This window comes from Triturus cristatus, chromosome 10 (assembly GCF_964204655.1).
Source record: "Triturus cristatus chromosome 10, aTriCri1.1, whole genome shotgun sequence".
Lineage (NCBI taxonomy): Eukaryota > Metazoa > Chordata > Amphibia > Caudata > Salamandridae > Triturus > Triturus cristatus.
The window spans coordinates 772946340-772960248 of NC_140593.1; the positions used below are offsets into that span (position 1 = coordinate 772946340).

Here is a 13909-nt window from a genome sequence, read left to right on the forward strand (position 1 = left end):
CAAAATGGAAGAGCCTATCTTACTAGTTACAGCACCTAAGCTGTGTAACAGCACTGCTTCCGCAGAACTCCGGTTAGATGTCTACGCCCAAAAAATGATTATTTCTTGTGTACCACGTTCAAAATAGGTCCAGCGGTTTATCTTCACACACATTTTTCTAGGTTAAAACTGATGACTTTGTGCAAGGGAAATCCAAAATGTTTTGAAGTTTGTGGCTTGGAACGAGGTAAATGTGTGGTATTACTATCTTAGCGCTATTTTCAAATTGTGCAACTAAAAATGGGGAGATAAAACCATTCCCTGGGTGCTTTTACCTCCTTCTGTTGCCATATCTCTTGCAACGAGGGTTTTAGTATTTGCGATGTTATACAACTAATAATCGTATTTTAGGTCATTTAGACTAGAATTCTGATGAATTGCAAAGTTTTTTGTTTTCATCTTTCACCAAGGTCTGTGCAAACCTTTTTCATCTTTGAGTAGTATTGACATCTGATTCAAAAACATTAACAGGTGTGTGTGTGTGTGTATATATGTTCCAAATGAGATGGTCTCAAAATGATGACGTCTCACACAGCGAGCCTACTTTCCGTTTATTTATTGTAGGACTGCAGGGAGTTTCAAACAGCTTGTTCCAGCATTAAAGTATCTCACTCAGCGCCAATTCTGCCATACGCGTTTCGAGTGTTCTTACACTCTCTCTCACTGGCATGGCAACAGGCAAGGACAGCTGGCAGCAACAAATCACTCCGCACTTCCGATGAGCTTATATATGTCCCGCCCCAGTGGGCGTGTGCCAACACAGTATTCTGGTCTTTAGAGTGCATTTAACAACCTCAGTAGGTGCTGCAATGGCAGTTCCAAATTAATCTTTTCCCCAGTGGGCAACCTGCAAACAAACACGCTTGATACCCCGCATGTTCGTGTCCATAACAACCGGACTCACAGCTCAAAACCGCGCCAAATTTCACTAGCGCTGGACCTGTCGAATAAGCGACGTGAGCAGGCCGAACATATTCCAAATGAGATGCTCTCAAAATGATGACATCTAACACAGCGACCATACTTTCAATGTATTCATTGTAGGACTGCAGGGAGTTCAAAACAGCTTGTTCAAGCATTAAAGTATCTCACTCAGCGCCAATTCAGTATCTCACTCAGCGCCAATTCTGCGATACGCGTTTCGAGTGCACTTACACTCTCTCTCACTGGCTTGGCAACAGGTAAGGACAGCAGGCAGCAACAAATCACTCCGCACTTCCGATGAGTTTATATGTCCCGCCCCAGTGGGCGTGTGTGAACACAGCATTCTGGTCTTTAGAGTTCATTTAACAACATCAGTAGGTGCTGCACTGCCAGTTCCAAATGTATCTTTTCTCCAGTGGGCAACCTGCAAACAAACACGCTTGATACCCCGTATGTTCGTGTTCATAACAACCGGACTCACAGCTCAAAAATGCGCCACATTTCACTAGCGCTGGCCCTGCCGAATAAGCGACGGGAAACCATCCCGGCCCGAGCAGGCCGAACATATTCCAAATGAGATGCTCTCAAAATGGCGACGTCTCACACAGAGAGCATACTTTCCGTTTATTTATTGTAGGACTGCAGGGAGTTCAAAACAGCTTGTTACAGCATTAAAGTATCTCACTCAGCGCCAATTCTGCCATAGCGGTTCCAGTGTTCCTACACTCTTTCTCACTGGCTTGGCAACAGGTAAGGACAGCAGACAGCAAAAAATCACTATACATTTTACCATTTCCGCCTCAGATTATGGTATACTCTTTAGGCTGCATAAACTCTATCTCTTTCGGGAAAGAACTCCAAAGTCACTTATTTTTAATCTATTTTCGTGACTTGCAGCAACCTGGCTTCTCAATGCCTTGATGCCTCAAATGATTTACATAATAAATGAATAAACTTAAAAACAAATCCTTGTAAATGTTAAAATTACATTTCCAGAGTTATAAGGAATACAAATTAGCTAGTGACCTTTTCCTCTAAAACGTTATTGTAAACCAGCATAGAGAAATACTTCATATGTTTTCCTGCATAGAATGTTGTTTAAAATGGTATTTGGACAAAATATTGGATCAGAAATATCGAGGTGCAGGAATATCGAAAAACATACATTATGATACAAACATATTGTAATGCAAAAATATCAGTCTCAAGAATATAGATTTTTCAGGTAAAGTAAAATATTATTCAATAATATCGCTGTAAAATTATTGTTTTCTAATTATCTTTATATGTGTTAGCTCATATATTCATATTATTTGTTATTATTGGTTGTATAATGATAATAACATTTTCATTTTTAAATATAGTTTGTAATTTCAAGTTATTTAGAAGTTTTTCATTTATTTGCTAATGGTCATTATATATTCTCATAGCAGCTTGCTAGGTTTGTAGGGGTCTAGGGTGATAAGATAATTATTAATAATTAATTAATTGTTGTATTTAATATTAATTATTTAATTGAATTATAAATACACAAATTGTGTAATATTTATATTTTTTACGTTATATATTAGGAGTGGGTTGCTGGGTTTGTAGGGGTATATGGTGGAAAGGTAATTAAGTAATAACAATGAACAATTAAATAACAATTTATTATTACTTATTTAATAGAGTATTAATAATGTCGTATTAATAATGTCGATTTTGTAATAATTGTATTTTTAAGTTATAAATGAAGTGCTGGCTGCGGGGTTTAAAGGGGTTTAGGGTGGGAAGGTAAATAATAATTCATTAATATTTCATTATTACATCATCAAATAATATGTAATTGATTATTCATTATGTTAAGTGTGTTACATTTATTTATTTTAGTCATATATTAAGTGTGGGGGTATAGTGTGGTAAGTTAATTTGGTAATAAATAAATGACGATTTTTCTTTCATTTATAATTAATTATTTGTTTACTAATTATGTTTATATTTTTTGGGGGTTAATAAATAAAGTTCATATTAAGAGTTTTATATTTGTTATAAATTAATAGGGTTAAGTTTCATATGTCATTTTTTTAAGTTAAGTGGTTTGCCTACTGTAACACAGATTGACGTGGAAATAGTAATTGTCACCCCTCCGAAGTCCGAAACTTTCACTACTGTTGCAAAGATTGGAGTGAGAATAGTAAATGTTGGCCCTCTGGAGTCCAAAGCTTTCCCTACTGTTATACAGACTGGAGTGGTTAGAGTAAATTTAACCCCTCCGGAGTGCAGCACTTTCCCTACTGTTGCACAGACTGAAGTGCTAATATGAAATGTTACCCCTCCGAAATCCAGTGTTTTGTACTGCTGCACAGACGGGAGGTGGAATAGTAAATGCTACCCCTCTGGAGTCCAACGCTTTCCCTTCTGTTGCACAGACTGGAGTGGGAATAATAAATGTCACCCCTTCGGAATTCAATGCTTTGTCTACTGTTGTACAGGAATAGTGTTTAACCCCCCTGAAGATCAAGACTTTCTTTACTGATGCACTGTACATGTAGTCCCTCAGAAGTCTAACTCTTTCCCCTTTGTTGTACACTCTGGAGTGTGAATAGTAGATTTTACCCCTCCAGAGTCCAACACGTTCCCTACTGTTGTACAGACTAGTGTGGAAATAGTCAATTTAACCACTCCCAAAGTCCAACACTTGCCTTATTGTTGCAGAGACTGAAGTGGGTATAGTACATCTATTATCAGGGCTGGACTGGCCATAGCGGGCACCTGGTGTTTCCCAGGTGGGCCGCAAGGGTGGAGGCCGGTTTTGGGCCCCTCGTGGGGCGTTTTTGTTACCGGGGGCCTGCATTATCGGCCAGGGTAAGAAATCTGCCGAAACTGGCCCTTGCAAACAGCTTGGCCGCACTCCCTCAGCCTCCCCAGGGGGACCGGCTGAGCAGTTTGCCAGGGCCGGTTTCCGTTCCCAGTCCGGCCCTGTCTATTATTCCCAGACTTTAATACTTTTTTTACTATTTTTTAAATATATCTAATGATATTGTTTTTTGATAACTGTATACATGGACATTGTTTCTTATTCATGTTGCATTCTGATTTATTTAAATCCCTTAGCTGTCATGACTCAGTGAACTGTTCTAAGGATATCACACCTTCAATTTTATCCCTCACAAACCCCTGTACAAAAGAATTGTTTTTCAGAAAACAAGTATAGAAAACAAGTATAGTCTATGTTACTATTTTCATCTGAACCAGCACCAGCATCTAGAGCCTAGAGTTGCTACTGGTCCAATTAAGACACTTATGGCTTGACTTAGATGCAGGTCTTAATAGAGAGAGTGCCAAAAAGTGGCACATACCTAGTCAACATATTCGATGAAACCTTTTACCAAGGTGGTGGAAATGCGAAATGCGACTCTCCCCTTTTCCCCATTAGATTGGCCAAGGTTCAGTGTTAAATCTGACATGTTGTGTTTAATTAGGTAACTAATAGTGACTGTACTGCAATGGACTGGTGCACTTGATTTCCTATTATGCTGGAAGGTTCCCTCCGCAGGTTAGGGTGATCCTATATATGGGAACTGTCAAAATTCACATCTATAGAGGTTTGGGACTCTATCAGTTTTGGTGGGGAAAATATTGCTTGATTTAACAAGAAACAGTGAATTTTCAAGCAGAGATTTTTTTCTACACAAGCTGCCTCTTTCTGTAGCACATGCACCCACTTTGATGAAGCAACTCCTGCAATCCAAGTGGAACACTTAGGGGTTTATTCTGAGTACGGTGGTCTTTGGATCACTGTACTCGTGATGGCGGTCTGACCACCATCACCATTGTGGGTCCACCCACTGTATTTCAAGGTGGGGCAGGAATATGCTGGTGGTGCTGATGTGGCACCGCCAAGCATCTTCTGACTTGCAAATCCACCGCCCATTTCATGGCGGTGAGCCTGCCATGAAAAGGGTGGCAGACATGCAAGTAAGTGGGCCCTACCATGTCCCCCTGATGCCTCATGTTGTGCCCCCCCTGGCATTGCACCCCCGTTCCTATATGGTGTGGCATGCTCAACATGGTGCATGGCAGACTGTGCAGGAGCGTGCTGTAGGCACTGCCACAGGGGCGGTCTGCTGTTAAGGCTCTCCCCTGAGCCTAACACAACCGCCACAGTGAGAGCGCTGTAGCACCGCCCACCTGCCCTAGATTCAAGTTGGAATCCACTGGGCAGGTGCACCACTAGCTTGGTGGTCTTCCTGTGGGCGCAGCTGTGCCAGTCCTACAGGAGGGCCCCCAAACTCTTAATAAGGCCCTTAGATATGACATATCTTCCTTCAGCATCTTGGACAAATTCTCCCACAGAGGCAGCAAGAACTCCTTCAGGAAACGTTTATTTCTTTAATCATCTACCATAAATTTGTCTAATGTCCATTAAACTTAACCACCCTGAGTAAGGGCCTGATTTAGGTCTTGGAGTACGGGTTACTCCATCACAACAGTGACTTATTTCCCATCCACCGAAATATAAATCCCATTATATCCTACGGGATTATATCTCTGCAGATGGTACACCTGTTATTGTTGGGATGGAGTAACCCATCACCCAAGATCTAAATTAGTCCCAAAATTGTAATCTATGTGTTCCATTACCATGTAGCTGACATTTTATCTGGCTTGTAATATTTTTGTTATTTTAATCAAGAGTAATATATTTTTATATCGCTCCCACCAGGTAAACATCCTTTACACCGACTGTGTTACAACACATGTCATTACCCCACATTTCTCATTCCCCAGCAACTTTTACAACGCAGGGCTTTACACCGCAAGCCTTTACAACTCATTCCCAATTCAGCGCCCCAGTGTGGTTAGCATAGTAAATTGCATTGTAACGGACAATGCGTTGTAATGACCTGCGGTGTAAAGCCCTGCGTTGTAAAAGTTGTTGCGGAGTAAAAAATGTGGGGTAATGGCACTCGTTGTAAACGTGTGCGGAGTAAAGTGTCATATTCCTCCCACCATCATTACATTTTTGTGTTCTCAATTGTGTTTTGTTGTGCCTTGCTTCCCCATGCTCTCTCTTAGGGTTTTGAAATATAGCTTGTCCAACTACCAATCGCTGGAGGAGCCAGAAGTACCTTAGAGAGATGAGGTTAATCTTTCCCCCAGAAAATATGGTCTATAGGTGCAGCAGTTGGGTTTAACCTTTAAGCTATGTGTAGCCTCATTCACATAAAGTTCACTGTCTAAGTGCTATGGTCCAAGCTCCTTCTTACTAAATGCTATGAAGCTAAGTTTCCATTTCCCTAATATCCCATGAACGGCTAATTAAGAACAGATTGGAAGATCTGCACATTAGAATTTCCTTCATGCATCTGGCACAAACGTTTTAGCACAGAAATTATAAACTAAGAGGTTGCAGCTAATGTACATGAACAATCCCTAAAATGCAGCAGTGAAATTAACAGTTAAAGCCCAGTATTGATGCAAACCTACCAAGCACAAAATAGCAACAGATCTTACTGTCTTTGATGATGGATTTTTAAAAATGATTTCAGCATATTATGGAGTGATTATACTGAGTTCTCCTATTGACTAGTACTCATGTATGAGCCTACTCAGTAACAAGAGAAAATCTATGATGCATCTAAATAACTTGTATGACCAGAGTTGACTTGAAGGAATTGATAATGGTGTTTGGATGTCAGAAGAATGATTTGAAGACCATTGTAAACTTCTTCATCTTGGAGAATTGCCGAAAGGAAAATTCCATGTGGCTTTAATAGTGGCTCAGACATATGTGTGTCTTAGCTCCTCTCCAGCCTCACATCTGTGGTGCAGAAAGGTAATTTTGAATTCACACTGGCAGGCGGTTTTGTGTATGGCGCTCACACCTCTTCAAAAGTGCAAGCAGCATTCCATCGGTAGGAAAAGGATTCAAACTCCACATAAGGAGCTACAGATTTCTCTAGGTATCTCATTCAGGGACAGACTTGAGACAGTATCCTTCACTGCCCCGTCTTGGAAATTCTATATTATAGAATTTTGAAATCTGACTTGTTGCTCCGCCTCCCCAAAAAGCAATTCCTTCTTCAGGGGGTACCTTGTCTTGACATCATCAAGAAGGAAATGGTGGATGCAGGCTGCGCCTCGCACAGTAGCCATTAGGAGCCGGGGATAATTGATAGGTCACTTTTTAACTGCTAATTAAATGATAGTGGGAAATCAGGAAACTTGACCTATCTTTAAGCTAGCTGGAAACCCTACATTTTCCTTCACTGTGCATGCATAATTAAAACTTTGCACAACCGATCGCAGCTCCCAAGAAAACACTCTAAACAAATGTTTTCAAATAGATTCATATCATGGAATTTAACCCCTGCGCTGCGGCGGGAATTCCGCCGCAGCGCTGGGGGGGGGGGGGGTTTGGGGGCAGCACGGTGGCGCTGTGCTCATGACGGAGCCACTCCGTCATGAGCCACGGTTGAGCTGTGCTCATGACGGAGTGGTTCCGTCATGACTCCGCCCACTGCGCTAATCGCCCGCACAGGCGGGGAATCAGCGCAGCGTGGGAGGAGCGGCGGCCAACGGCCGCAGCATGACGGAACCACTCCGTCATGAGCACACGGCACCCGTGGCTCATGACGGAGTGGTTCCGTCATGAGCGCTGAAGGGGTTAAGAACATAAGTGATAACATTTCTGCACCTATAATGTTGGGGAATATATTTCTTTTCTAAAGATTACTCCTTTCATCAATTACTGAATAACTTCTCCTTCAGACACATAACTGCGAAAAATAGTTAAAGTATTGACTTCACTAAATGCCAAATCGATATTTTGGAATGCATTGAGCTTTAATCAGCTAATTGCTCATTCCTTCTTCGTTCTTTTATTCCAAGTGGAGCTAAAGCAATCAGAGGAAAATAACCCTGTACCTGACTAGGGAAAAAGACGTGTTTAGAAGCCTGTTTGCGAATCACTGAGTAAATGGAGACGCATTGCAGGATATAAATTCCTGCAGTGAGGCAATGCAGCGTTTTTATTGTGGTAGGCAGTAGTATGGTCAGTTTATCTGATAAAGAGGCATAACTGGAAAAATACAAATGTTTTCAGACTTCAAATATAAATACTTACCTGAAAAATATAATTATATCCACAGATGGACAAAGGTGTAGGCGACAAGGTATGCAGGAGATAAACACAGCAGTGGTCAGGTTAACAAATGAATAACAGGAAACATGCAATTTACATACACAAATTAAACAAATAGGGATGATATGCAAGACAGAACGGTGAGGGTTAATAGAAATTATGGTACTTAATACTGTTGAATGTGCCAATTATCGTCATGTTTTATTTACATGGTACAACAGGCTATAAGATGGGCACTTATCAAGAAATTTTTACATTCAAATAGTGTAAAGCAACGTTTTGCCACGTTTTCCGATAGGAACAATGGGCCAGATGTAGCAAGCATTTTCCCGTTTGCGAACTGGGAAAAACCTTTTGGGATGAATCATCTCAAAAGGCATTCGCAAAATAGGAAATCACAATTTTTGCGTTTACCTATTTTGCAACTGCATTTAAGGAATCGCAATTTGCAATTTCTTGAATGCAATGCAGGAAGCAAAAAGAAATTGCGACCTAGCTTTACGGAATCACAAATTACCACCAACTTCAAGTTGGTGGTAATTTGCGAATTCCTAGAAAAATGCACTTTTGAAAAATGTTCTGGGTGCCATGTGGCATACATACATGCCCTTAGGACATGTTTATGCGCCACATGTGCATACATGCATATTTCAGGGGTGCAACAGGGTGTTTTTTGGCACCCTTGCACCCTTGAAATTGCATGCGCAATTTGCGAGTACCTATTTGGTACTTGCAAATTGTGAATGCAATCCTATTCATTCCTATGGGCCTCTAGGCCCATTGGAATGAATGGGAATGAATGGTCGGAATGCCACTGACGGCCTGTTGGCTGTCCGACTGCCACTGTCATTATCAGGCCCATAGTATTTAATCCCGCAGAGACATGTCTGCACTTGTGACAATGAAGCTGCAAACATGTATGCGGACCACTTATTGCAGTGGCAGAAATGTTCATACTATCATCTGAGACTGTTTTATGATTTTCGGGCCATGTCTTTATATTTTTATCCTGGCCTTGACATCCTCAAGACCACTGGAAGTGCCCCACATGACTCCTCCAGCATGGTGCTAGACTTTACTGGATTTGTATGACCCACAAGCTACCGATCACCGGGCTGTAGAGAGCTTATAAGGATAGGGGGGTAATTTACTTTTGCAGAGGACATGATTTTTAGTGGTCCAACTGAGAATTAGTCTACAGAACGGTTGATCAATATTTGGGCAGCCACCCAAAATTGAGGCCATTCACCTCCCCTAATTCTGTGTTGAGAGGTTCAGAATATTTTTTTACATTATTTTTGTGTGCTAGTATATTAAATATATATAAGTTGCATATTATAATATGTAATATGTTTCTTCTTTTAATTTCAGGGTATTTATAGCTGCATTCATGGCGTGCACATTGAGGAAAAAAAGAAATCGCCAGACTTCAATCTTACAAGCTCCCAGGCAAATATGTTAAAGCTACTACGGTCAGCTAAAAACATTGCAACATTGTCAAATCTGAATCCTTCGCGGAGTAATTCTCCCAAGCGAACTTCTGACTTCATCCAGAGGGGTTCATTGCTCATGGACATGGTAATGGATAAAGGCAATTTAATATATTCAGAAAACAGGCCTTTTCAGCCAAAGGAGAGCATTTATGGAGACAACATAAGTGAACTGCCTCTCTATGCTGGGAACAGACACAAAGACAATCTGAATAACTATGTTTTCCAAGGCAAACACCCCCTTACCCTGAATGAATCCAACCCGAACACAGTTGAGGTTGCTGTTAGTGCAGAGGCTAAGGTGGCCTCCAGGCCCAGGCAGCTTTGGAAGAAGTCTGTTGAAACTCTGCGCCAAAACCAAGGCTCTTTAAAAGAGAATGGGGCAGAAGACATAAAACCCCCTCTGAAAAACCAAAGGTATCTTCCAGAGGATGGTGTTCACTCTGATGCTTCAGAGGCTTCGAGTCGAGCCACTTGTCATGCAGAACCAGAAAACAACAAACAACCTAAAGGTAAAGATAATCTAAAAAAACGCTCAGTCGGATCCAAGCACCCAAGAGATTGCAGTGAAGTTGAACTCACGTATCTGAAAAGTAAGCAGGGTTCTACCCATGAAAAAATACCTGTGTACACAATTGATACAGAAAAGGAACCCAGTTTTTCTTTGGACCAGTCCCAGTATATTGAAAACATTGCGATTGAGCAGGATGGTGATTACCCAGAGATGTATCAAGATCTCAATGAGAATTATAGAAAGGTAGAACCGGTTTTGCAAATCACTCGGACTCCAATGCACAAAGAAGAAAGTCTTCCAAATAATGAGAATCAGTACAAATTGTACTCAAAGCACTATAGTCTTAAGGATAAAAATGCTTCTCTTATTGAAATGAATGACAGATACAGACAAAATTCGACTCATTGCCGGAGCTGTCTTTCCAATCTTCCCAGTTACACTGGCCATTTTTCCGCCAGGTCTCCATACAAGTGTGATGCTTGCTTGCATATGGGAAATTTGTATGATATTGAGGAAGATCAAATGCTGCATGAGTCAACCAATGCAATGCATCCTGATGAGGTATATGAACATGAGTGGATGCAGAACAATGCTGTGCATTTTCAAAAGAAGAACAAGCTGAGGATCAATCGGCAACACTCTTTTGACAACATCATCGATAAGCCGCGGGAAATTGACCTGGGTAGACCTTCCCGGAGCATAAGCTTGAAGGATAAAGAAAGGTTTATCAATGACAATCCTTATGCAAACATGTTCAATGTTCCATCAGAAAAACTTTTGAGCAACAAGGCCTCACTTTTTACTCGTGCTCTGCAGGAGAGCAAGAGGAGCAAGTCCCCATATCCCGATCAATCCTCAGAAAACCCTTATCTGCATACTTACCGGGAGGACCAGCAGATGGTGCACGGGCGGAGCACTTCTGACATTTACAAACAGTCCTTACCATCTAAATCGAGAAATGAGGATTACTTACGGTCATCCATAAAATCCACCTCGTCCTACTGTTCCCGGGATGGACGGGTCTCCAACGACATGTACATTTCAGAGCATGTTATGCCTTATGTTGCCAATAAGAATAGTGCGTACACAGCTCCAAGAGTTTCAAATTCCTGCAGCAATAGACGAGTATTTAAGAAAATGCCTAGTATTGAGTCTGATGTTTGAACATTGCAGTACCGCTTTACCGATAGGGAGACAAACTAGTTGCTAACATTATAGAGGCAAAAAGTGATGTTCTTTGGTAACGGCACCATGAATTATTTTTAACATCGCCCTGAACTATTTTATACATGGTTTGCTATTCATCTACCTTTATAGGGACTAACAAAAAAAGAAAAATAGCATCCATTTATATAAATTATACTTTCTTAAACTTGCCCACATAAATGTCAGCAACTAGTCTCCCTATTCTACCATTATTACTTTATTGTTTGTCATATGCTTTCTTACTGAAGCTCATTCAATGTAAATCTTTCATCAAATGTTTAATAATTTTCTAATACCGAATAAGCAATATTGTATGCATGTAGTTTGACACAGAAAAAAAGTAACACTTAAGAATGCATTTGCACAGTGACAAGAGGTGTACAAGAGAAGAAGCAGACTTTGCAAAATATATTTTTCACCATCTTCATAACGTTTTTGATCACAGGCAGTAAACTCAGGGCCCTACAAATTAGGACAAAACCAATGTGTTAGCACAAGCACGCGTGTTCCTGTTATGGACTATGAAGGATACATGTTCAACAAAATTTGGCCCAAGCTGTTACAGACCAATTAGCTGAAAGTCGCATGGACACTAAAATAGTGGGAATGATTTTGGAACGATATATTGGTGTAACTTTGTTTTATCCATTTCACCTACACTTTCTGGTCATCCGTATTAGTCTATCACTTCTGTATCACATATATTTGCCCTCCACAGCTTTATATCCTGGTATCTATTTTAGATATTGGTAATCCTGCTCTTCCACATGTGTGACAGTGGACCTCATAATTAATCTTGATGTCGAGACTCTATGTTTTAGTTGTCTTGAGCCCCTCTCAGATGATAACTCAGGGCTGTATAGTACTTTCTTAAACATTGACTCCAAGAGATGAGAAGTAGTCTCCACCATTGGTAGGTCACTCGTTGTATCAACATGGTGTTGGCATCTGATTTGTTTCATGTGAATATAATTACCGTTATTAAATTTCAACCAAACACCAATAGCCATACATTTATTTTAATAAATAAGGAATGCAATATCATGTATTTGCATGCATTGTTAAAGGCTATCACATTTTAGTGACGTCCTTCTTTAAGTAAATCATGTGTATATGTTAACCTTTAGATGATTATTAAACATCTCGGATCAAAGGCTTTCTAACTAATATGTGCATCTGTAGTATACACCTACAGCTACGAATAATGTCTGGTGGGTCTTTGTCCTCAATCTGAGTCAGCGGTCAAGGCCGCCAGTTGTAGAAGTACACAGCATTGATACAACAACACAGGTTGATTTTATTATCACGTAATCCACTGACACCTACTTCATTGATGACATATTTTACAAAACAAGATCCATTTATACTACATCCTACAATAAAGGGGAAAAGGTTTACAAAAAACTGATATGCACTGTCACCCGTTTATGATATCGTCTATTTTTCTATGTTTTGTTGTTGTTTACAATGACAGTCCCATTCTTCCTTGTGCTAGTTGGCTCAGTGAAAAATACTGATATGTGATTTAGCAAACATCATATATGTTTTTATTTCATAGATGTTGTGGACATTTTTAACGGTGTTGCACATTTAAAGACTGATGGAGAACCGAGTTAATCCGCGCATACGCTGTACACATCTGTCCTTCATGCTTGAAATTATTAATTTGTTTCTATTTAAGTTGTTCTAGTCATATTTGTACATTTGGCATAATATATCAATCAATATTTATTTGCAGTTTTTGAGATACCATACAGTATATTTCCACCATCTATAAGTTTATGTAATTCGTTTCTGTAAACAACAAAAGCATTGTGTGTGGCACTTTCTGGATAGCCTGCATTTATAGTCGAACCATGTAGCTACTTAAGAAAAGGACATGTGACAAAACTAAATGCACATGTAACATATAAACCCTGTGTACAAAAACTGATATGAAACTATTAGACTTGTTAAAGAAATAAATCAGATTAATGTACAAAATGTTAAATAGACAAATAGATATCCCATCTGTTTGCTTGTCTGTCCGCCTGTCTCTGTGTTGTACCATGTGCAGGACACTAAAGGAAAAGACCCAGTGGTTTGAATATCAACTGAGAAACATGAGATATAAGCAAAATATGTGGGTCATCAATTATGAACACCTGTTTGTGTCTGATTTTCTTTTTATATCCCACTCATTTCAAAGAGTAATCCAGTAGAATTTCAAGCAGCAGATCAATAGAAATGAAAGTCATATTCATAAACCTGAAGACAATTTGGTCGACAATGAAATTGACATTTATGTCGACTGTTTTTCAAAGCTCTGCATTGATTACAGACTTCAACATATGTGAATATGTGCACAGGCCCGTCTGTTCATCAGCCCCACTAATCACAAAAGATATATTAATATACTTTTAAACATTGAATGGCTACGAATGATGTGGAGATTTCTGAAATCTACATTTCATTGCGATGCAACCATTGTAGACACTCAAAAATCTCACTAGGAGAATTGTATCAGATACTTCATTATCTTTACACATTATTTTGAGCCTGATTATATAATTAGACAATTTAGTCTACTTGTAGGAGTTTCCTTGGCCTATTGACTGTAGATCACTTTAA

At 39.9% G+C, this 13909-nt stretch overlaps 1 protein-coding gene across 3 annotated transcripts in view; it reads left to right on the forward strand.

Annotated features, from left to right (window-relative positions):
* Positions 1-13668, forward strand: part of GRIN2A (glutamate ionotropic receptor NMDA type subunit 2A) — a 1558104-nt gene extending 1544436 nt beyond the window's left edge. For all 3 annotated transcript variants that reach the window (XM_085628306.1, XM_085628307.1, XM_085628308.1), the window contains one exon: positions 9461-13668. In XM_085628306.1, the coding sequence (XP_085484432.1) occupies positions 9461-11257 (1797 nt within the window). In that variant the 3' untranslated portion in view covers positions 11258-13668. The remainder of the gene's footprint in view (positions 1-9460) is intronic.
* The last annotated feature ends 241 nt before the right edge of the window (positions 13669-13909 follow it).